The sequence below is a fragment of the Bombina bombina genome, chromosome 5, assembly GCF_027579735.1.
Source record: "Bombina bombina isolate aBomBom1 chromosome 5, aBomBom1.pri, whole genome shotgun sequence".
Lineage (NCBI taxonomy): Eukaryota > Metazoa > Chordata > Amphibia > Anura > Bombinatoridae > Bombina > Bombina bombina.
This window is the reverse complement of record NC_069503.1, coordinates 536,744,005-536,768,727: the sequence shown is the minus strand read 5'-3', so window position 1 is coordinate 536,768,727 and position 24,723 is coordinate 536,744,005. Positions and strand designations below refer to the sequence as shown.

The 24,723-nt window shown below is 34.4% G+C and overlaps 1 protein-coding gene across 1 annotated transcript in view; it reads left to right on the top strand.

Annotated features, from left to right (window-relative positions):
- The window catches only part of SACM1L (SAC1 like phosphatidylinositide phosphatase), a 92,825-nt gene that overhangs the window by 28,321 nt on the left and 39,781 nt on the right, over positions 1-24,723 (top strand). Inside the window, exons 7-12 of the mRNA XM_053714469.1 lie at positions 3,599-3,632; positions 4,822-4,923; positions 16,159-16,244; positions 17,420-17,506; positions 22,558-22,626; positions 24,412-24,491. Coding sequence (XP_053570444.1) covers positions 3,599-3,632; positions 4,822-4,923; positions 16,159-16,244; positions 17,420-17,506; positions 22,558-22,626; positions 24,412-24,491 — 458 coding nt within the window. The remainder of the gene's footprint in view (positions 1-3,598; positions 3,633-4,821; positions 4,924-16,158; positions 16,245-17,419; positions 17,507-22,557; positions 22,627-24,411; positions 24,492-24,723) is intronic.

Sequence of the window (24,723 nt, the reverse complement as noted above, 5' to 3'; positions counted from 1 at the left end):
CGTCAGGTTCCGCTCAAGACCAACAGTGCACCATGAGTGCAGAGCAGTACTTGTACTGTGTGTTTAACCACAGTAGAGCAGGGTTGATGGTCCTAAAATGACATGCTGTAACAGTTAAGATAATGTAATCGTTCGACTATTATGGCCCTTTAATACAGAGATATAATATACATTTCAATATGTTTTCTTATGTGTCCCTCTATGTGTGACAACAAAGTAGAACACACTTTTAATAAACTATTTTCTTCACAAGGCACCCCTCAGGCAAAATATGGTAAGTCTAAAAGATGTAGTATAGATATGTTTATTGCCTTAGTGTAACCCCATCACCTTCATCCTTTTTGGTACCTTAGTACTGAATGAAAGATGCTGGATGATTTTGGTTGAGTGTTATTGGCTGCACATAGAAAACCCCTTATTGTTACTTATGTTACAATTACAATTTTCCTTTTTATACAGTTAAAAAAATTAAATCCACTTCATTAAACACAGTAGAATGCATAATATAAAGACAATGTAATAAACTTTAAAATAAGCAGTAGATTCTTTTTTCTTATAAAGTTAAGTTTACTTTTATTTCCCTGTCCCCTGCATCATGTGACAGACATCAGCCAATCTACGACATACTGTATATACTGGAAACTGTTGCACATGTTCAGTAGGAACTGTTGCCACAGAAATTGTGTGCATATAAAAAGACAATGGATGTAAATTGAAAAGTTATTTAAAACTACTAATGTACTATTTGCATCATGAAAGTTTAACTATTATAATATCATTCTACTTGTAGTCTACATGTCAGTAGGAACTGTTGCCACAGAAATTGTGTGCATATAAAAAGACAATGGAAGTAAATTGAAAAGTTATTTAAAACTACTAATGTACTATTTGCATCATGAAAGTTTAATTATTATAATATCATTCTACTTGTAGTCTACATGTCACACTGTGCATTGTTCAGCTGTGCAGGAATACTGGATTTAGTGATGAAATACATTTAGGTTAACAGAACATTGTGCTCAGATGGTTTTATTCCATCTAACAAAGGTTAAAAAAAGTGCATATTTTACACCTTAAAGGGACATAATACTCATATGCTAAATCACTTGAAACTGATGCAGTATAACTGTAAAAAGCTGACAGGAAAATATCACCTTAGCATCTCTATGTAAAAAAGGAAGATATTTTACCTCATAATTTCCTCAGCTCAGCAGAGTAAGTTCTGTGTAAAAAGTTATACTCAGCTGCTCCCAGCTGCAGGTAAAAAAAAATAAAAAATGAAGAAATGAACAGCAGCCAATCAGCATCAACGGTGCTGAGGTCATGAACTCTTTTACTGTGATCTCATGAGATTTCACTTAACTCTCATGAGATTTCATTGTAAACTTCCTTACACTGAATAGGGAAATAAGATGAGTGTGCACGAAAGCTTGCTCCTTCCGCTGTCCTGGGACAGACATACTGATTTGCTGCTTAGAAGTCCTTTACAATGGGATGTGGCTACTGAGGAACTTTTGAGGTAAAATATCTTTCTTTTTTACATAGAGATGTTCTAGTCCGCTTTTTACAGCTATACTGCATCATTTTCAAGTGTTTAAACATTTGGGTATTATGGCCCTTTAATTATATGGGCGTACCCTGTACATTGCATGTACTTAAGGGTTTTTATTCTTGTAATAGGGCAGGTCTTGCTGAAAAGCAGTGATAAGCACTATTTTACTACATGCCTCCCAACCAGAAGGCATTTGACAATAGCGCAATGTTACCGCTGTCAGAGAGCGCCATGCCATTTTACAATGTAAACGACAGCCAATGTACAGGGTACATCTGCTGTCATTAGGGGGTTAAACAGACATCCTATTTTCACTCCTATTTGTACTCCCTCATATAAAGCCGTCTAAAGACACGTATGTTTATATTGTTTCCCTCTTACAAACTTGACAATCTCTTAAAATATTAGAGAATTTCATACTTGATTATTGCCATCCCTAGATCCTTATCAGTACTATTTAAGAACAGAAGATTGAATTTTTAATTTAAGTAAATAAACTGCAAATAAACAGTATCTGAGCAAGTCACATGCATACAGCTAAGTTAAAACCCTGAAATAGATTTGGATACCGCATTTGGTCAAATGGTGATCAGCCCAGGTGTCCGTCAAGGCCTTTTCATACCCGAGTCTCTAAATTACAGCCATACATGCTAGCCTCCAAGTAAGCCTATTGAAATACAAAGGGTGTCACAGCTATTTTAATCTTTCCTAGACATATTAAAACACGGACGTGGACTACATTCTCAAATCAGAATGGGTATGCATTCCATGCCTCTGAAAGAGAGTTCTGGCGCTTACAGAAAGCTGGGTTAACCTAGTTTAACTTAACTGAAGGCATCCGAGTGCCAGTTATCTTGTTTATGTGAGATCTTTAAGCCTGGGTGCAAGCTCCAATAGTCAAGTCACTGGATGTAAGCACAGCTTTCTATGAATGGCAGCTGAGCACACATAGCTGTGACTGTTGCCATTGGCATGGGATGTTGACAGTGCCTACGATTTATGGAAAAAAGCAGTACTCATTTTAATGCGTTGACCTAATTATGGGTCAGTTGTAATGGAGCCACTTGTTCTTCCTTGAATACATTTACTTTTTTGTTTTGTCAGTTTAATGTTTGTCATTCTTTGTGCCGTTGTTAGGAAAACTTAGTCAAGTATTTTTTTTTCTCTCTGCTTCTGCGTTCATACAAGATCTGCTGATATTTATCTACTAGTACTGAGGATATCAGAAAAGTATAAACTAACACAAAGTAGAAGGCAAACCATATGTATCATACACTATCATTCACTCTCTCACCCAACAGATCATGGTTTTGGTCTGTGGGTTTTGAAGTTATTGCTTTGAGATGAGGTGAACACTAGTACTTAATATGGCATCACTTTGAGAATAGAGAAGTTATAAGTAAAAATAATTGCCTGTTGATTTAAATCTCTCAGCTCTGATGGGATTATCTAAGAAGTTTTTAAAAAATTTTTGATTTGATACCTGTGAGTTTTTTATAATCAGACCCTATATGAGTTTTTGCTGCTGTACTAACAGATTATAACCCTTATTGTTGATCTCACATAGCACTTCCACATATCCTGTTCTGTTTAAACATGTACCCAGCAATGTAATCTTGTGTAAATTCGACAACCCAAGTGATCAGTGATCACTCAATGGTCACCAGTCACTCAGTGATCACTCTTCATTTTACTTAAGTTATCGGTTACTCAGTGTTCACTGAATAAACTTTGATCACTCAAGGAACAAAGTGGCAATGGGTGCTACACTGCATTTTCCCTACTATAATTATTCTTGCTTCTTTTTAGTTTGAGGTTCCCCCAGTATTTCTTTCTGTTTATTTCATATTCCATACTTGAAATTCATTGATACCTTTTTGATATGTGTGTTGGAACAATTATCTAATTTCTTTGTTTGTAGATAGATCACATAGAATTTTTGCATTTTCAGTAGCTTAAAAAGATGTTCGTAATTGCAAAGACATTTTATGCCACAAAGTTGAAAATTTTCAACCGGAATTTCAGTGATATGTTTTTTGTTTACAGATACAGAAGTTTGCAATTCCAGTGCTTCATGGATGTATCCTTTAACATGTCCTCTTAATTGATGTTCTTAAGTAAATATTGTTTAATTGCAAAACACTTTTTAATTCTACTTTTACATTCTCATTCAGTCGCACAAAAGCATGGCATTTTTTTATATACTGACACAGATGCTCAAAAGCCAACACTACACACCATATTTTCTCTTGTACATAGGAATTTTGCAGGATCTTTGTGTTTGATTGTATCCAGACTGCTTTAATGCCAGTAAATGTAGGGTATGGATGTTCCCAGAATTCCACCTTCCACAGCAGAAAATCAGGACACCTTTCCCTCCTGGATTGAAACCCCAATCAAAAGTCACCTACAGACAGTCATTACAGAAGTGACTCTTACAAAATGCACATCAATCTTTATCTTTTCTCTTGCAGCTCTATGGACCCAAGACACACATAATTATCTAATGCTGATGTCCTGATGTCTTACACAAATGCTAAAAGAGAATATTTTTTGTTTCTCCATTTATCTCTAATCTTTGAAAGGAGCAGTATAGAAAAGAAAGTACATGTTGTATGAAAGCATACCATTTACCTCCTCATTCCTTCAAAAAATACGATGTTCTAGTAAAGGTGGTACTTTCAGTGCCAACCAGCCATCCATGTAAGATCTTTACCAAGTTTTTGTTTTGTGTGTAAATGCGTTGCAGGGCTTGCCCCAAGCTTCTTGACTTTTCTATTGTTACACCTCCTGGTAGGAGGCTGATTGGCTCCAGGGAATATGGCTACTCTGCCCCTTCAGGAATATATTTTGGGTCATTAACGAGAACCTTCATGTATCAACATGTTGGACAACTTTTTTCAAAATGTTAAATCTGGCAGTGTTTGAAAAATGCAGATATTTCCAAGTTGTTTTATTGAGTAAGAACTTTATAAAGTTTACGTTGACACTTTTTGTCTTTATGCTTGTGGGCTTGTATGTCTCTTCACCAGTAGAGTGTTCCTTATCAGCCAGTGAACTTCTGTCCCACGACACGTTACATACTCCTTTATAGCTCTGAAGTAAAAATAAACAGCTTTAACTTTGCATGACAACATTTAAATAGCCTTGTTTGAATGATGTACATTTGTTGAGTTTAATGTCCCTTTAATTTCTAATTCATGATATTTAGTTGTTTTTTTTAAATTTGTGAATATGCAACATTATATTTTCCTGATCTATGTTCTCAGTCATTGCAATTCACTCATGTTCTATTAATGGAAAGTATTTTGATTGGATTCTTATCTCTAGAAGAAGTTGCTTTCGAGCAGGTGTACGATATTATGTTAGAGGTAAGCTAACATACACAATAGTGGAATTACTATAAATTAGCTCAGGATTATTCAAATTGTTTTTTCCAAGACCCAGTGCATATGGATGATGAATGCGGCTTCTTCCAATCGCTGCGTGCCCCACGAGCTGGATGCCAAAGGGGGCACGCAATGATTGTAGGAAGCCGGATTCATCAACGATCTGCTAAAGAAAACAGAAGATGCGGGCGGAAGATCGGCATTATGTTTATCATAACGCAATGGGAAGTATTTTTAAAAATAAGCGTCTTTGTAAACTTTAATGAAAAAACCCTGTTTTTAAGATTATTTTTTGATACTGGGCTTTAATTCATTAAAGTTTACAATCACTTTAAAGGGACAGTAAACACCAGAATTTTTGTTGTTTAAAAAGAAAGATAATCCATTTATTACCCATTCCCTAGTTTTGCATAACCAACACTGTTATAGAAATATACTTTTTACCTCTGTGATTAGCTTGTATCTATGCTTCTGCAAACTGCCCCCTTATTTCAATTCTTTTGATAGACTTGCATTTTAGCCAATCAGTGCTCACTCCAGGGTAACTTCACGTGCATGAGCTCAATCTTATCTATATGAAACACAGGAACTAATGCCCTCTAGTGGTCAAAATGCATTCAGATTAGAGGCAGTCTTTAAGGTCTAAGAAATTAGCATATGAACCTCCTAGTTTTAGCTTTCAACTAAGAATACCAAGAGAACAATGCAAAATTGGAGATAACAGTAAACTGGAAAGTTGTTTAAAATTACATTCCCTATTTAAATCATGAAAGGTTTTTTTTTGGACTTGACTGTCCCTTTAAGTAATATACAAGATAGCTGCAATTTTCGCCAAAGTGACTAAAATGTGTGCATACTGATTGTAGTCAAACACACTCTCACACAACATACACACCACACACACTATCTCCTACAAAACACAAGTTGCGACCCAGTAAACATAATGTTCCGACCTAGTAATGGTTCCTGACCCGTGGTTGAAGAACCCTGAATTAGCTGAACAAAAGACAAAACCTATCTTGTATTACATCAGTAAAGAGACATTGCAGCCAAAAATTAGTGTATTTAAATAAATTTTAAATAGAAGTATTTTTGTAATATACTTGTATTAACAAAAAAGATTCTACTATTAAACACCATCACTGTTTTGAGTGAGAAGTTTTACTGTGCATGTGAACGATATATAAATATGCCTCATTCACCAGCATTTTAAACATTGTCTGCTCAGAGAGCTGATGGTTCCTTGTATTATGTTGGCAATGTCTCAGTTTACATGATACAAACCACTGCTAGCTCTCTGAGCAGGCACACTGATTAAAATGTCACTCACTTGTACAATAAAAGCTCTAATTGAAAGCAGTGATAGCTTTTTACTAGAAGCATTTTTGCTTATAAAGTATGTTGCAAAAATCAATGAATAAATTAGTGGTTCCTCTGCACAGGATACACTAATCAATAAAAGTAATGTGCTCTTATTAAAGATGCAACTCAAATATCACAAAATTTTTATATATTACAGACCATATGAATTGGTCAATCAGAGTGGCTATATTCTTCTTAAGGGTGTCTAACTTGATAGATCACAAGCAATTAAGTCCTCTTTAGGAATCTAAAATCTGAAACCATGGGTGCTCAATCACTTCACTCCACAACAAACTCTGGATCAAGCTTCACATACAGTAGACATCCAGAAGAAACACAAATAGGGGTATCACATAGCGTATTCTGTGGAATGATGAAACCCCAACACCATACGCCTGATGAAATATGACAACTTGGAGTCCAGCATACACATAGACACCATTCCTTTGGTTGTTCACAATAAGTCACTACTCATTCAAAGGGCAGTTTGGTGTACACTATGTGGCACCCCATTTGTGTTTGAGTTGTCCAGTTAACTCAATGCGGACCCACAGCAGCCAAATTTCAGCAAATATTATTTTTTACTACGAATGTATATATCCAAAAAAGGATAATAATAGAAACAAGTGTTAAATAAATATTTACCCTTGTTTTACTACATGCTTTGCAGCCTATGTGAGTGTGCAGTACAGAAGTTTTATCATGTGTATGGTGTTGAGGTTTCATAATTCCACAGCCCTATTTGTGTTTCTTCTAGATGTTACAAAAATACTCCTATTCAGAAGTTAAATGCACTGATATTTATTTCTTTTTTGGCTGGAATGTCCATTTAAAATCATGGATTGTCAAATACATTAGAACAAGATTCAAAAATCAGTTCAACAATACCTTTTTATTGGCTATTTAAAAAAAGGATTATCTAAAAAATTAACAAGTTCCTGCTTTAACGCCATTCTGATGGATCATGAATAATTAATATGCCTAATATAAATTGAATTAACTGGAAAACCTATCATAATTTTTTAATGTAGAAGAATGTTTAACTATATAATGGTTTATCAAAGGGACATAAGTATTTTAGAAAGGATTGCTAATGAAAGCGGATTCAAATATAATGTATTTTCCAAAATTAACTTGTAAGAGTATTGCCAAATTAATTGTGTAGCAGTGCCTTCTACTCCTTTACCCATGCTTCTGAAATTTACTCCAGCACCATCACTGGATTGGTTATTAGTATTTTCTTTCATGTAATTGACATGAGTCCATGAGCTAGTGACATATGGGATATACAATCCTACCAGGAGGGGCAAAGTTTCCCAAACCTCAAAATGCCTATAATGCCTATAAATACACCCCTCACCCACAATTCAGTTTTACAAACTTTGCCTCCTATGGAGGTGGTGAAGTAAGTTTTTGTGCTTGGTTTTTATGATTTCTTCTATGATAAGCGCTTCTAAGCATTCTAAAGCCAAATTTCTCTGAGTACAGTGTTTGTCAGAGGGATGTGAAAAGAGTATAGCCTATTAATTTTATAGTTTCCCTCGTGGGAAATCTTTTCAAGGGCTCTTTGTTATCGGTCATAGGGATTCATCTCCTACTTCCCTTTTCAGATCGACGATATACTCTTATATACCATTACCTCTGCTGTTAGTTTTCATTACTGGTTTGGCTACCTGCTATATGTGGATAGGTATCTTTCGGTAAGTATGTATCATTATTTAAGACACTCTCATCTATGGTTTGGCGCTTTATGTATTAATATAAAGTTTTAAATATATGTATTTTACTTATATTTGCCATGTGTCAGGTCTATGTGTATTTCCCTTTGCAGTCTGGCAGTTTCCTTATGGGAATCATGTTTTAGGAAGTTTGTCTTACCTGGGGTATAGTCTTTTTTTTTTTTTAATTTGACTTGTTTTTTCTTTGAAACTTGCAGGCAAATTAGGCTCGCAAGAGCGCAAAATGCTGTTTTTTATTGCGTCATTCTTGCCGCAATAATTTTTTTTTGCGCGAATGTGCGTCTGTAGTGACGCAAGTTTGTCATTTCCTGCGTCTTAGTTGATGCCAGGTTGTTTGGCGCAAATTTGTTTTTGTTATGACGCGGGTTGCGTCATTTCCGGATGTATGTTGGCGCCAACATTTTTTAAAACTTCTTTTGCGTTGTGCGTCATACTTGGCCCCCAAAAAATTTAGTTTTATTTTACCCCACTTCCTATATGCTCCTTGCCTTCTTTATGCTCAGAGTGCTATGCTATTTGCTTTTTTGTCAATTTTAGCATTTCCATTTTTTCCCATTCCTGAAACTGATATATGTGGAAATAAGAAATTTCTGTTTAAATGTTATTTTTTCTTTTACATTTTACAAGATGTCTCCAATCTGATCCTGTCTCAGAAACTGCTGTACGAACCATGTTGCCTGAACACAGTTCTACCAAAGCTAAGTGTATCTGTAGTAAGCTTGTGGAGATTATATCTTCAGCTGTAGTATGTAATAGTTGTCATGATAAGCGTTTGCATGCAGAAAATGTTTCTATTAGTGCTAGTACAGTATCTGTTGTTCCTTCAACATCTAAAGTACATGATATCCAGGTTGATATGAAAAATTATATTGCTGATGCGATACAGAAGGCTATGTCTGCTATACCGCCTTCAAATAAACGTAAATGGTATTTTAAAACTTCTCATAATACTTATGAAATTTGTAATGACCGACAACATACTGATATATCCACCTCTGATGAGGATCTCTCTAATTCGGAAGATCCTACTTCAGTCATTGACACTGATAAATCATTTTATCTTTTTAAGATTGAGTATATTTGTTCTTTGTTAAATGAAGTGTTAATAACTTTGGATATTGAGGAGGAGTCTGGACCTCTTGATAATAAATCCAGTAAATGTTTAAATTCTCTCTATAAACCTCCTGTGATTACTCCTGAGGTTTTTCCTGTTCCTGATGCCATTTCTGATGTGATCGCTAAGGAATGGTCTAAGCTTGGTACTTCTTTTGTTCCTTCTTCAAGGTTTGAAAAGTTGTATCCTTTGCCAGTAGCTAAATTAGAGTTTTGGGAAAAAGTCCCAAAGATTGATGGGGCTATTTCTACTCTTGCTAAGCGTACTACTATTCCTATGGAAGATTATACCTCTTTTAAGGATCCTTTGATAGAAAAAATTGAATCTTATCTAAGGAAAGCTTATTTACATTCTGGCTATATTTTCAGACCTGCCATTTCTATGGCTGATGTTGCGACTGCATCAACTTTTTGGTTCAATAGCTTAGCACATAGGGAAAACGATTCTGATTTACATAGCATTGTTCATTTGCTTCAACATGCTAATCATTTCATCTGTGATGCTATTTTTTATATCATCAAGATTGATGTTAAATCTATGTATTTGGCTATTTTAGCTAGAAGAGCTTTATGGCTCAAATGATAGAATGCTGACATGATATCTAAATCTAGGTTACTATCTTTATCATTCCAGGGTAATAATTTGTTCGGTTCCCAGTTGGATTCTATTATTTTCACTATTACTGGGGGGAAAAGGAGTTTTTTTTTTTTTTTGCCCCAAGATAAAAAAACTAAGGGTAAATCTTAAGCTTCTAATCAGTTTTGTTCCTTTCGTCAGAATAAAGACCAGAAAACCACTCCTTCCCTTAATGACTCTGGCTCCAATTGGAAGCCATCTTCGAGTTGGAATAGATCCAAGCCTTATAAGAAACCAAAGCCAGCCCCCAGGTCTGCATAAAGGTGCGGCCCTCAATCCAGTTCTGCTGGTGGGGGGCAAATTGAAATTATTTCAAGACATTTGGGCAGGTTCCGTTCAGAATCATTGGATTCAGAATATTGTTTCTCAGGGGTATCGAATAGGTTTCAGAATAAGACCTCCTGTGAGAAATCCTGTGAAAGCTCAGGCCTTTCTGAAGTGTGTTTTATATCTAGAGCTTTCAGGAGTAATTGTACCAGTTCCACTTCTGGAACAGGGTCTGGGTTTTTATTCAAATCTATTCATTGTCCTGAAGAAGGAAAATTCTTTCAGACCAGTTTTAGATATGAAGTTTTTGAATCAATTTGTAAGGGTCCCAACTTTCAAGATGGTGACTATAAGGACTATTCTGCCTTTTGTTCAGCAAGGTCATTACATGTCCTCAATAGACTTACAGGATGCGTATCTTCACATTCCAATTCATCCAGACCACTATCGGTTTCTGAGATTCTCTTTTCTAGACAAGCTTTACCAATTTGTTGCTCTTCCGTTTGGCCTAGCAACAGCGCCAAGAATCTTGTTGAAGGTTCTCGGTGCCCTTCTATCTGTAATCAGAGAGCAGGGTATTGCAGTGTTTCCTTATTTGGACGATATCTTGGTACTGGCTCAATCTTTTCATTTAGCAGAATCTCACACAAATCAACTTGTGTTGTTAATTAAAAAAACATGGTTGGAGGATCAATTTACCAAAGAGTTTCTTGATTCCTTAGACAAGGGTCACCTTTTTAGATTTCCAGATAGATTCAGTGTCTATGACTCTGTCTTTAACAATTAAATTGGTTTCTGCCTGTCGAAACCTTCAGTCTTGATCATTCCCTTCAGTGGCTATGTGCATGAAAGTTTTAGGTCTCATGACTGCAGCATCGGACGCGATCCCCTTTGCTCGTTTTCATATGAACCCTCTGCAGTTTTACATGCTGAATCAATGGTGCAGGGATTATACTCGAATATCACAGTTGATATACTTAAATCCCAAAATTCAACTCTCTGTCCTGGTGGTTGGACCATCATCGGATTCTTCAAGGGGCCTCTTGTTCGTCCTTCCTGGACTGTGATTTCAACAGATGCAAGTCTCGCAGGTTGAGGAGCTGTCTGGGGGTCTCTGACAGCACAAGGAGTTTGGAATCCTCAAGAGGCGAGGTTACTAATCAATATTTTAGAACTCTGTGCTATTTTCAGGTCTCTTCAGGCTTGGCCTCTATTAATGAGAGAATCATTCATTTGTTTTCCGACAGACAAGATCACAACTGTGGCATATTTCAATCATCAGGGGAGGAATCGCAGTCCTTTAGCGATGAAAGAAGTATCTTGTATGCTTTCTTGCGTGGAATCCAACTCCTGTCTAATATTGGGAAGCGGATTATCTCAGTCGTCAGTCTTTACATCCAGTGGAGTGGTCTCTCCATCCAGATGTATTTTGTCAGATTGTCCAGATGTGGGGTCTTCCCGAAATAGATCTGATGGCTTCCCATCTAAACAAGAAGCTTCCCTGGTACCTTTCCAGGTCCAGGGATCCTCAGACGGAGATGGTGGATGTGTTAGCAGTTCCTTGGTTTTACCAACCTGCTTACATTTTTCCGCCTCTAGTTCTTCTTCCAAGGGTGATCTCCAAGATCATAATGGAACAATCGCATATGTTTCTGTTAGCACCAGTATGGCCTCACAGGTTTTGGTATGCGGATCTTGTCCGGATGTCCAGTTGCCAACCTTGGACTCTTCCTTTTAAGGCCAGACCTTCTGTCTCAGGGGCTGTTTTTTCCATCAGGATGGTGTGGAAATTGAATGCTTAGTCATAGAAGTTTCTCGGACTTGGTGATTAATACTATGCCACAGGCCCGTAAGTCTGTTTCAAGGAAGATATATTATCGGGTTTGGAGAACCTATATTTCATGGTGTTCTTCTCATAAATTCTCTTGGCATTCTTTTAGAATTCCTAGAATTTTACAGTTTATTCAGGATGGTTTGGATAAAGGTTTGTCTGCAAGTACTTTGAAGGGACAAATTTCTGCTCTTCTGTTTTATTTCATAGAAAGATTGCTAGTCTTCCTGATATTCACTGTTTTGTTCAGGCTTTGGTTCGTATCAAGCCTGTTGTTAAATCAATCTCTTTTCCTTGGAGTCTTAATTTGGTTTTGAAGGCTTTGCAGGCTCCTCCTTTTGAGCCTATGCATTCTTTGGATATTAAACTACTTTCTTGGAAAGTGTTTCTTTTGGCCATCTCTTCAGCTAGAAGAGTTTCTGAATTGTCTGCTCTCTCTTGTGAGTCTCCTTTTCTGATTTTCCATCAGGATAAGGCTGTTTTGCAAACTTTGTTTAAATATCTTCCTAAGGTTGTGAATTCTAACAACATTAGTAGATAAATTGTTGTTTTTTTCTTGTGTACTAATCCTAAGAATTTTCTTGAAAGTAGGGCTGCAACAACTAATCGGTAAGATTGATCATAAAAATATTTGTCAAAAAATGTCATTATCAATTAGGTGGTCAGCGATTAGTTGGTTATTGCACAGCACCAGCTGCTTCAATCCGATGAACTCCTGCACATGGTATTGTGCAAACATTTTTATTTATTATTATTTTTTCTATCCAATTAATCGGATAATTATTGTCCGATTAATCTGATAGAAAAAAGATTAAAAAAATAAATAAATTAAATTTTTTTTGCACAATCTTAGTTGCAGTAGATCGTCAGATTAAAGCAGCTGGTGCTGTGCAACTGACCAACTAATCACTGACCACCTAATTGATAATGAGATTTGTTGACAACTATTTTTATGATCAAAACTTACCGATTAGTTGTTGCAGCCCTACTTGAAAGATATTTACATTCTTTGGATGTTGTAAGAGCTTTGAAATATTATGTCGAAGCTACTAAAGATTTCAGGAAGACTTCTAGTCTATTTGTTGTTTTTTCTGGTCCTAGGAAAGGTCAGAAAGCCACTGCCATTTCTTTTGGCATCTTGGTTAAAGCTTTTGATTCACAAGGCTTATTTGGAGACAGGACAGTCTCCGCCTCAGAGAATTACAGCTCATTCTACTAGATCAGTCACCACTTCTTGGGCTTTTAAGAATGAAGCTTCGGTTGATCCGATTTGCAAAGCAGCAACTTGGTCTTCTTTGCATAGATTTACTAAATGTTACCATTTTGATGTATTTGCTTCTTCTTAAGCAGTCTTTGGTAGAAAAGTTATTCAGGCAGCTGTCTTAGTTTGATCTGCTTATAATTTTATTTATTTTTCTTAAAATTTATGTGAAATTTATAAGAGAGACTTATTTTTTGTTGATTTTTTTTTTTCAGCTGAAATAGCTGTTTTTTTTTATCCCTCCCTCTCTAGTAACTCTTCTGTGGACTTCCACATCTTGGGTATTTCTATCCCATGCATCACTAGCTCATGGACTCTTGCCAATTACAAGAAAGAAAACATAATTTATGTAAGAACTTACCTGATAAATTCATTTCTTTCATATTGGCAAGAGTCCATGAGACCCACCCTTTTTTTGGTGGTTATGATTTTTGTATAAAAGCACAATTTTATTTCCAGTTCCTCTTTTTGTATGCTTTTTTGCTCCTTAGTTTATCACCCCACTACTTGGCTAGTCGTTAAACTGAATTGTGGGTGTGGTGAGGGGTGTATTTATAGGCATTTTGAGGTTTGTGAAACTTTGCCCCTCCCGGTAGGATTGTATATCCCATACGTTGCTTGCTCATGGACTCTTGCCAATATGAAAGAAATTAATTTATCAGGTAAGTTCTTATATAAATTAGTTTTTTTAAAAGATATATGAGACAAATGTTTAAAACCTAAAGGGGCATGAAACCAAACATCTTTCTTTCATGATTTAGAGTTTAAAAATAAAAATAAATAATTTCCAATTTACTTTTGTAAATCTTTGGCAGCAGTTTGGCAAGAATGCTTTCAACAATATTATATACTAGTTGATAAGCCTGCCCAGAGGAAAAATTTAACCCTCAAGCTACAAAAAATAAAAAAGTAAAAATAAAGAAAAAAATAAACACTATGCAAAATAAAAAAATTCAACCTAATCCCTATGAAAATAAAAGCCCCCCCCCCCTAATCTAAGAATAAACTACCAATAGCCCTTAAAATGGCTTTTTGTAGGGTATTGCCCTAAATAAATCAGTTCTTTTACATTACAAATAAACCAAGTCCCCCCCCCCCCTAACAGTAAAACCCCCCAAAATAAAAAGGGGCATTTGTATGGACATTTGTAAGATCACACCGGACATCCGTGCCGCCTTCGCTGTGGATGAAGATGATGGATCCGCCTGGAAAAAGACCTCCGCCGGACTTCTGAAACCGTGAGTACCTATTTGGGGCTTTAGTTTTAGTTTTTTTGTTTTTTTTAGATCAGGGTTTATCGGGAGATTTGCTAAAGAGCAATGCCCATACAAATGCAATGGCAATGGGAAGTTTAGGTTTATTACTGTTATTTTTTTTTGGGGGGGGGGGGGGGGGTTTACTGTTAGAGGGGACTTTGTTTATTTTTAATGTAAAAGCTGATTTCTTTAGGGCAATGCCCTACAAAAAGCCCTTTTAAATGGCTATTGGTAGTTTATTCTTAGATTAGGGGGTGTTTTTATTTTGGGGGGGCTTTTTATTTTCATAGGGATTAGGTTTATTTTTTTTATTTTGGATAGTTTTGTTTATTATTTTTTGTAATGTAAGCCTTTTTTTATATTCTGTAATTTTACATTAATGTAATTTTTTTAAATGTTATTTTAATTGTAATGGAGTATTTTTTTATTTAACTAAGGGGTCAATTTAGGGGGTGTTAGGTTAGGAGGCTTAGTCATTTAATTATTTTTTGCGTTGTGGGGGTTGGCGTTTTAGGAGTTAATAGGTCATTTAGGTTTAATGCGTTGTGGGGGGTTGGCGGATTAGGGGTTAATAGATGTATTTGGTAGTTAGCGATGTTGTGGTTGGCGGATTTAGGGATTAATACATTTTATTGGATATTTTTCTTTTCTTAATACTTTGTGCGGGCAGTTAGTTTATTTTTTTCTTAATAGTTCGTACGGGCGGTTAGTTAATTTTTTTTTTATGTAGTGCTCCGTTTTTCTCTGCTGCATCTCTGTGGATTCCGAAAATGGCAGGGTGGTGAAAGAATCCGCATCTTACGCTGCATCCCGGTGGATTTCGAAAATGGCAGGGTGGTGAAAAAATCCAGCTTCGCTGCATCCAGGTGAATTCTTTTGGCTGCGCGCGCAGCCAACATTCTGTTGGCTTCCTCACGCTGCCAACATTCCTTTGAGGATGCGTGTGCAACTGCTGACGGCGACGGACAAACGCAATTATAGTATAGATTGTTCAGACGCTGCTGCCATCTAGTGTTCAAAAACATTCTTGCGAAACCGCTGCTATATAGTTTTCAAGACATGTGCATGCTACCTACCTAGGTATACTCTTCAACAAATTACTTTAAAAAAAAAATTGTATCTGAATCATGAAATAGAAATTTTGAGAATTCTAAATAACATTGATGCTTTTATGCCCACTTAATGTAGTTGCAATTGGTTTAGGAACACACAAAAATATTACTCCAAATTAACAAATACACAGAAAACTTTAGCAAAAAAGAAGAAAAAAAATATATATTAAAGTGGCATGAATGTCAAAATTAAACTTTCATTATCTCTTAGCCACCAATTAGCTGAACCAAAAATGGGCCAGCTCCTAAGCTTACGTTCCTGCTTTTTCAAATAAAGATACCAAGAGAACAAAGAAAAGGTTTATAATGGGAGTAAATTCGAAAGTTGTTTAAAATTGCCTGCTCTATCTGATTCGTGAAAGAAAAAAATTGGGTTTCATATCCCTTTAAAACAGTGATGCTAAAGCCAGCAGTCATTTTATGTAAAAATGTACATCTTACCAGTTTGTCCCTTCCTCTCAAAAGAGGAGAAAGATGTACAGGTTTTATATTCAGTATTGGATCTGATTTGAAAAGGAGTATACTTCATGAAAAGGAGTATACTTCAGGAAAAGGAGTATACTTCAGGAAAAGGAGTATACTTCAGGAAAAGGAGTATACTTCATGAAAAGTAATACTTTTTTTTTTTTTGTTCTTCAGGTATTGATTCAGAAGGCCATGCTGCTAACTTTGTGGAAACTGAGCAAATAATTCACTACAATGGAAATAAAGCTTCCTTTGTTCAGGTAAATTGTTAACATATTACAGACACCTACACATGTATCTCTTCAACAAAGCAAATTTGATAATAGAAGTAAATTAGAAACTGTTTTAAAATGATATACTCTGTCTGAATCACAAAAATAAAATGTTGGGGTTTTATATCCCTTTAAAGTGACCATAAAGCATGTTGAGATATGTGCATATCCTGAAAGGGCTAATTAAGTCAAAATCGTTTGCATAAAACATTGTTTAAAAGTTGCTGGCAAGTATTTTAAAATAATTTTCAAAAATAAGCAAAATTGCTTACAAAGCCATGCTGTCTGGAGAAGTCTGATCCACCCCTCCTTGTCAGTGTTTAGCATCAGAAGCACAGGCAAGCTAATTTGCTTCTAGGCATGCTCCAGCAGATAATGACTGTTAAAGTCTTTCATTCTTACCATATCAATGGTGGATATAGATGCAGCCATAAAAGGAATTGTGTGGGGGGAGTTAGAGCTGTACAATTCGGAAACTTAAAAGAAAGGGTTAATCGCTAGGCACTGCAGTATAAATTTGCAGGTAAAGTAATTTAAAGTACATATATTTTGTCTCTATCCCAACCTTTGCATATTTTTCAAAGATTTAGCTGTGTAACCCATGATTGTTTTTTTTTTTTTATTGCAACATTTTTATTTTGGAAACTGTGCATCAGGAAACATGTAAATCATTGTAGTAAATATATACAAACTGTTTAAAGGGATATTCTTGTGTAAAAATAAAATGTTTAATCCTATTTTGTTTTTTTACTATAAGGAAAATTTATCAAGATAAATGCAATGAGAATGCAATTTAATAAATCTTCCCCTTTGTGTTAATCCCTGGAAGTACATTACAGCTCCTGAAGAGGAGGTGTATAGTGATTGAAAGATATGTAGTAGTCCCCCCCCCCCACCCCAGATTGGTTCATTGGTGGTACCTTCTTCAATAGTTTGAAGGTGCATTGTGTGTTTCTGTCTGATTTGACTTTATTGTTCTGCTCCTGTGCAGAAGTTAGTTAAACAGAGTGAGAAAAAAAGTAATTATAGTCTTTTTTTTCTTTTCCTATCTGTAATACTAATCTTACATCATAAACTGCACATGAAAAGGGATTTTATATTTACCATAATTATGCATTTTTTGTAACTTAATGTAGTCAATTAATCTTGTTTTTCGATTTCAGACACGTGGATCTATTCCATTTTTCTGGTCGCAGAGACCAAACCTGAAATACAAACCAAAACCACAGATCAACAAAGTCGCCAACCATGTAAGAATAATTATTGATATATATTTTTGGGGCAACAAATACTTTCTGCTGGGAGAATTACAGTTGGCTACTATGAATATATTGTCATATGCTGCAATAAGCTTATTATCTAGTTTGTATGTATCTGTATACAGTGTGTATGTATATGTATATATATATATATATAATGTGTGTGTGTAATATGTATGTATGTGTATGTGTATATATGTGTGTGTATGTATTTATATGTATGTATGTATATAATATATTAGCTGTTGCCCGCGGCTTCGCTCGCGTGGATTTTGTGATTTTTAAAAAATAGTGAAAAATGTGACCACTCGCAACGACGTGTGCCCATTCGGGTTGCACACTCGCTGACATTCGGGTTGCACACTCGCTGACATGAACTTCTTGAGTTTTCGTTAATTCTCTGTGTTTCTCGTTATCTAAATACCAATTTTCATGTCTGTAATATCTTTGTTTTTTTAAGATATAGGCATCCTCATAAATCACCCCCCTTAACTGTATTTTCCATAAATGTTAAAGCATGGGTTTCTTTATTTTTTGAAGGAGAATCTAAATACCAATTTTCACGTCTGTAACATCTTTGGTTTTTGAGATATAGGTATCCTTATAAATTAGCCCCCCCCCCTTTTGACCCCCCCTTAAATGGATTTTTGGGAAATGGTAAAACACGTGTTTATTTATCAAGGAGAATCTAAATACCAATTTTCACGTCTGTAAAATAGTCTTTTTTTGAGATATAGGTATCCTCATAAAAAAAATCGCCCCCTTTTTTCACCCCCTTAGGGATGTAATTTCCAAAAATCCTTCCTTAGTGGGTTCCTACTTCATAAAAATTTCACGTTCCTAGATTAAACGGTTTGAGCTGGGTGTTGATGAGTCAGTCAGGACTTCTTCTTTTTTATATATATATATATATATATAATTTGCGACACCAGTGACGTCACTTCCGGTTTAACGCACAGGATCCACTTCCGGTTACGCGGAAACCAACCACGCCGGCGTGTTTACAACCCTTTTTCTTCAGGCTCCTCCATTTTATACACCAACGAAAAAGTTCTATACAGATAAGTACTTCTATTTTTTCTAGTCATAAGCAAGGATTAAATAGGACGTTTGTATCACGGTTTTTCAGACTCCTCCATTTTATACACCAACGAAAAAGTTTTATTCAGATAAGTACCTCAATTTTTATCCGGATAATAGTAAGGATTTAACAGTAAGGTCGTATTACTGATCCTTCATTTACTGCACGTTTTCAATATAGCTATATAAATTTTTGGTAGCTTATATACAGGAAAGATATACTGATAGTTTTTTTTTTAGTGTGATGATCTAATTTAGGACAAATACACACTACATTGGGCCTAATCAACACACACAAAGTTGCACCTGCACTTTGTATTCTTTACTTTGTATTTTTTTGTATTTTCTATTTTGTACTGTGTATTGGAATCCCCAATCTCTGTCTTCTCACTTTGGATATACGATCCGGGAGCTGACTTTCACATACTTTCTACGAGTTAGTCTAAGCCAGCTATCCCGGACCCAGAGAAAACAACTGTTAACAATTAAATAGTTGGATTGTAGGTTAGTTAAGAATTTATTGTTGTAGGTTTTTATTGTGTTTTTTTACTTATGTTTATTAATTAAAATTGAGTTTTATGTTTCTGAACTCAGCACATTTATGCTGTTCTCAACAAATCATTGATTACAGTTTTGTTCTGAGTCCAACACTCTATACTTGGCCAAGACCATTTTTTTAGTTTGGATTTTATATCCATTTTTATCCTTATGAGACCCTTTTAGCGCCTTTTCTTCACCTTTCTTATATATATATATATATATATATATATATATATATATATATATATATATATATATATATATATATATATATATATATATATACACACATACACACACTACGTGTTAGTGCCGGCTAGAACATACTTTTTTCTTGTATTAATCAATTTAATCTATGTTCACAGGCACCCCTGGTTTCAAGTATTTAGTTTACCAGGGATACACTTATAAATATGACGCATCATTTTTATTAATAAATATATATATATAAATGTGTGTGTATGTGTCTATATATATATATATATATATATATATATATATATGTGTGTGTATATATATATATATATATATATATATATATATATATATAATAGAACACTTGGTAAGTAAAAAGCGCACACATAGACTATCAGCAATATAATTTCAAAGGTACCTGTATATCGCTCACTGTCCGGTAACACGCTGGGGAGCAATTGGATCAGAGTGTATGGAGATCTGCAGCTGTGGAGACTGAGCCGGTCTGTAATCAGCGTCTGAGTAAATAAAGTATATTGCACTGGGTTGTCCCCACTTGTAGCGCAAAAAACCTCTCCAAAGAAAAGTAAAACTTCCTTTATTGTGATATCAAAAGTAAAAACATGACAGCCTACACACGACTGTAATAAAGCACAATATGTAAAAACACAGTGTCAGTGATCTGAACCACATGCAGACATGTTTCGTGCAGTTGCGCACTTGATCACTGCTTGAAAGCAATCCTGATCACACCTACTTTATAGCACTTTTCTTAAAGAGACATTTGTGAATGGTAGACACTGTGTGAATTATCTCTCAGTTTACTGCCTATCCTTTGTTGAAGAACATTTTTCAAAAAGTTATTTCATGCATTAGCAGAAATTTTTTTTCTCTTCTACATGTGTACTAATAATATTAGTTAATATGATGTTAACTTTTATACATTAACTTTTATACATTAAAAATTACATTATATCTTTGCCTCATTTATCCCAAGTATATCTTGTATCACTAGATAAAATTGCAATCTTTGAATTATTTTAAGTGTAATTTATATATGACACTATGTACCATACAGAAATTGTTAAGTTTGTTTCTAGAGCAAAGTTTAGACTTTAGAATATGTATAAAGATAATTAATTAATTAAGACTTATATGATCGCCATACATTATTTCTCCCTTTTTTTACATTCTATTTATCAAAAAGAAAAACTGTTGAATATATATTAATTCACAAAAAGATCAAGGTCTCTACGCATATTGAGACCTAATGGATTACATGTTTTTAATGTGAAAATCCAAAAGACTTCACGTTTGTTAAGTTTGTCTTCTCTGTCACCTCCTCGTTTCCATAGAGGTATAGATCATGTTCCTCTATGGAAACGAGGAGGTGACAGAGAAGACAAACTTAACAAACGTGAAGTCTTTTGGATTTTCACATTAAAAACATGTAATCCATTAGGTCTCAATATGCGTAGAGACCTTGATCTTTTTGTGAATTAATATATATTCAACAGTTTTTCTTTTTGATAAATAGAATGTAAAAAAAGGGAGAAATAATGTATGGCGATCATATAAGTCTTAATTAATTAATTATCTTTATACATATTCTAAAGTCTAAACTTTGCTCTAGAAACAAACTTAACAATTTCTGTATGGTACATAGTGTCATATATAAATTACACTTAAAATAATTCAAAGATTGCAATTTTATCTAGTGATACAAGATATACTTGGGATAAATGAGGCAAAGATATAATGTAATTTTTAATGTATAAAAGTTAATGTATAAAAGTTAACATCATATTAACTAATATTATTAGTACACATGTAGAAGAGAAAAAAAATTTCTGCTAATGCATGAAATAACTTTTTGAAAAATGTTCTTCAACAAAGGATAGGCAGTAAACTGAGAGATAATTCACACAGTGTCTACCATTCACAAATGTCTCTTTAAGAAAAGTGCTATAAAGTAGGTGTGATCAGGATTGCTTTCAAGCAGTGATCAAGTGCGCAACTGCACGAAACATGTCTGCATGTGGTTCAGATCACTGACACTGTGTTTTTACATATTGTGCTTTATTACAGTCGTGTGTAGGCTGTCATGTTTTTACTTTTGATATCACAATAAAGGAAGTTTTACTTTTCTTTGGAGAGGTTTTTTGCGCTACAAGTGGGGACAACCCAGTGGAATATATATATATATATATATATATATATATATATATATATATATATATATATATATATATATATATATATATATATGTGTTTATATATATATATGTATGTCTGTGTGTGTGTATGTGTGTATATATATATATATATATATATATATATGTATATATATGTATATATATATATATATATATATATATATATATATATATATATATATACATATATACACACACATACACACACATATACATATATATATATACGCACATGTGCGAATATATGTAAAATATATACACACACAAATATATAATATACACACATTTATATATATATATATATATATATATATATATATATACACACACACACATGGAGAAGAACTGGCTACAAGCTTAGCGCTTCAAATTGATACTACCCAAAGCGTCTAATAAGTATAGAGGAATTATATAAACAAGGAGAGGGCGCCTCATAGCATAATACTGTTTGACAAGCACAAATATGCTGTTAAGAAATGCGCTTACCAGATGGAATGGCACTGTATTTTAAAAAAAAAAAACACTTTTTGTTGCAGCATTCTCACAATGCAAAGAAATATAATATATAATTTATGTGGGTCAATCACTAAACTATGACTTAAAATAGTATTTACATTTTAGAATCAAAAGCAGCATGATCTTTCTGAACCATGAACGTTTAATTGTCCCCTTTTAAGATGTGAATGATTCTGTTTCTTTATGGTGGTTACTATAATATTTATAGTTTAATAGCAATTTTACGTATGCCATCATCAATTCCAAGCAGTTTGTGATTTATATATTTTATTTATATAATACATTTGCTTACTCAATATATATCAATTGAAACCTTACTTTGTGGGTTTTTTATTTATTTTTCAGTGTTCCTTTTCTAAATAAAGTTTTATTAGTTTGTAGTTAATAGTACGTAGGGCTAAAATTGCAAATTGATACTTTGAATGTTTTAAATTGTTTAAATGAGTAAGTTTATATTTTCTATGTTTTGATAATGGTCACATTTCCTTTTTCCAGATGGATGGGTTTCAGCGGCATTTCGACTCACAGATAATTAGCTATGGGAAGCAAGTTGTGCTTAACTTGGTAATTTATTTTTAAAAATGGAAAGGATAAAAGGTTTGGTATAATAATAGAAGTTAAATACTTCATTTTATGTGCAAATGTTTACATTGTATTGTCACATGCCATTAAAATTGTCACTAAATGATTGTACATGTTCTAATTAAACATCTTATTGAGGTTATTGATACTTATCTATATGAGGAATTTTAAGGATGATACTTTTTTTTAAGTGACCACAAGAAAAAAAGTTGTGTATGAAAGAAATGTTAGCTGTCCAAATGCTCATTATTCAATAGCAAAGTATGAATAATTCATCTGTATCTGAAACAAATGACTTATTTACCTGCTATGCAGGTCATTTGTTTAAAAATTATAAAAACCTGCAATCCAAGGCACCAAAAAGTTTTTAATAAGAGTGAAGAGGGCTCTAATGGTGGTCCCATCTGCTCTTGTTTTACCCAGATAGATAGGAGCTGCCTCATTAAAAAGAGGATAAGTACCTTCTTTGAATGAGCTGTCCCTTGCCGGGTAGGATGCAGATAATCACCTGCACCACGGAAGATTTTCTATGGAGGTAAAAGGGCACTAATCTAACTCCTATAACCACTTTTATGAGACCCCTTATATGACATCAAGGAATCCCTTAGTTGTAAGTGGAAATCCTGTTGTTGTGTATTTTTCTCCCCAAAATACATGATCATGTGTCCAGCTGCCAAGTAGCTGACGCAATTAAAAATTCCTCGTAGAACTAGAGAGAGCATTTCAAAGAAGCCATTTTCACTTCTTCACATTGTAAATATATCATAACTTCCCTAAGTTAAGGGGACAATTATCCTCCATCTCTGGTATTTGCTGCTTATTACTGGTCAGAGGAGAATCACCTGGTATTTTAGGGCTGGACTGTCTTTCTGTCAGGATCAGACTGATATGCTACAGGATATTTCTCCTTTGTGAGCTAAAAGAGACTGCACCATAAGTAGCACTGGCCTTTTAGAACCAGCACAGAATTTCTGTTGTTCATTCTCAGTTAAGAGTATTTCCAGAACAGCATTGCGTGCACTTACTTTGTACTCTATTTGACCTAATTTTGGATCTGTGCGTGTATGTAATATTCTGGCACTTGTCATGCTAGATAAATTCTTATTTATAGATTCTTAAATACTTTAACTGTATGGTTTTCCTGGGGGGTTCTTCTCATGGTAAAAGTCAGATTTTAAAATTTTTTAAGAAACTGATAATAAGAAAGTACCTGCTGTGGTATAGAAGTGAAATCCAGTACAACACAAGGACTCCTGCATATATGAGAGAGAGTTGAAATATGGCAAAGCAGAATCCGTATTATGGTGACAAAATGGAAAAATATGTGCAGACTTGAAAAAAGTAATATTTGTGGCTCTGTGGTTTAATTTGATGACATCTCAAGATGCTTTTTATTGTATGTGTGTGTAGGTGTTAATGCTTATTTTTAAGGGTTGACAAATGTATTCGCAACTTAGCATCCTGCAAGTATATACAATAATCCAAACTGTAAGGAGCCAGAAGTAAATTTATAATCTCTGTAGAACTGATGACATTCTGAGAGTTTAAAAAAAATTCTGTTGTCAAATATCAGTTTAACTCTTAAAGACTGTCGGAATGTCCACTATTTTTTTATTTTTATTCCTGCACAATTCTGACTTGTTTCCTATGTACCAAAATGTATGTAAACAATACCATTTTTATACTTTCTGGAAAAATCCTTATGACACGATGATGCTATAGCAAATTTTTGTTCTTTGATATTTATTTTATTTTTTATATTTGCAGGTTAACCAAAAGGGCTCTGAAAGACCATTGGAACAAACATTTGGAGAAATGATAGTTAGTCTTGGAAATGGATTGGTTAGGTAATACTGCTAGTTGCATTTTATTTCAAAAAAGCACTCTCTGTAGTTGTCATTAAGTATGAAATGATTAAAAAAAATTACTATAATGAACTTTTAAGTGTTTTTGTTTGGTGTATTTCATTTTCAACTATGTTTTCTTAGTTAAATGTATTCTTTGTAACCAGCCTTGAAAACATTGGTTAGAAATGGAATAGTACATACACCATGGTGGTTTGTATTGGTATAGACACAT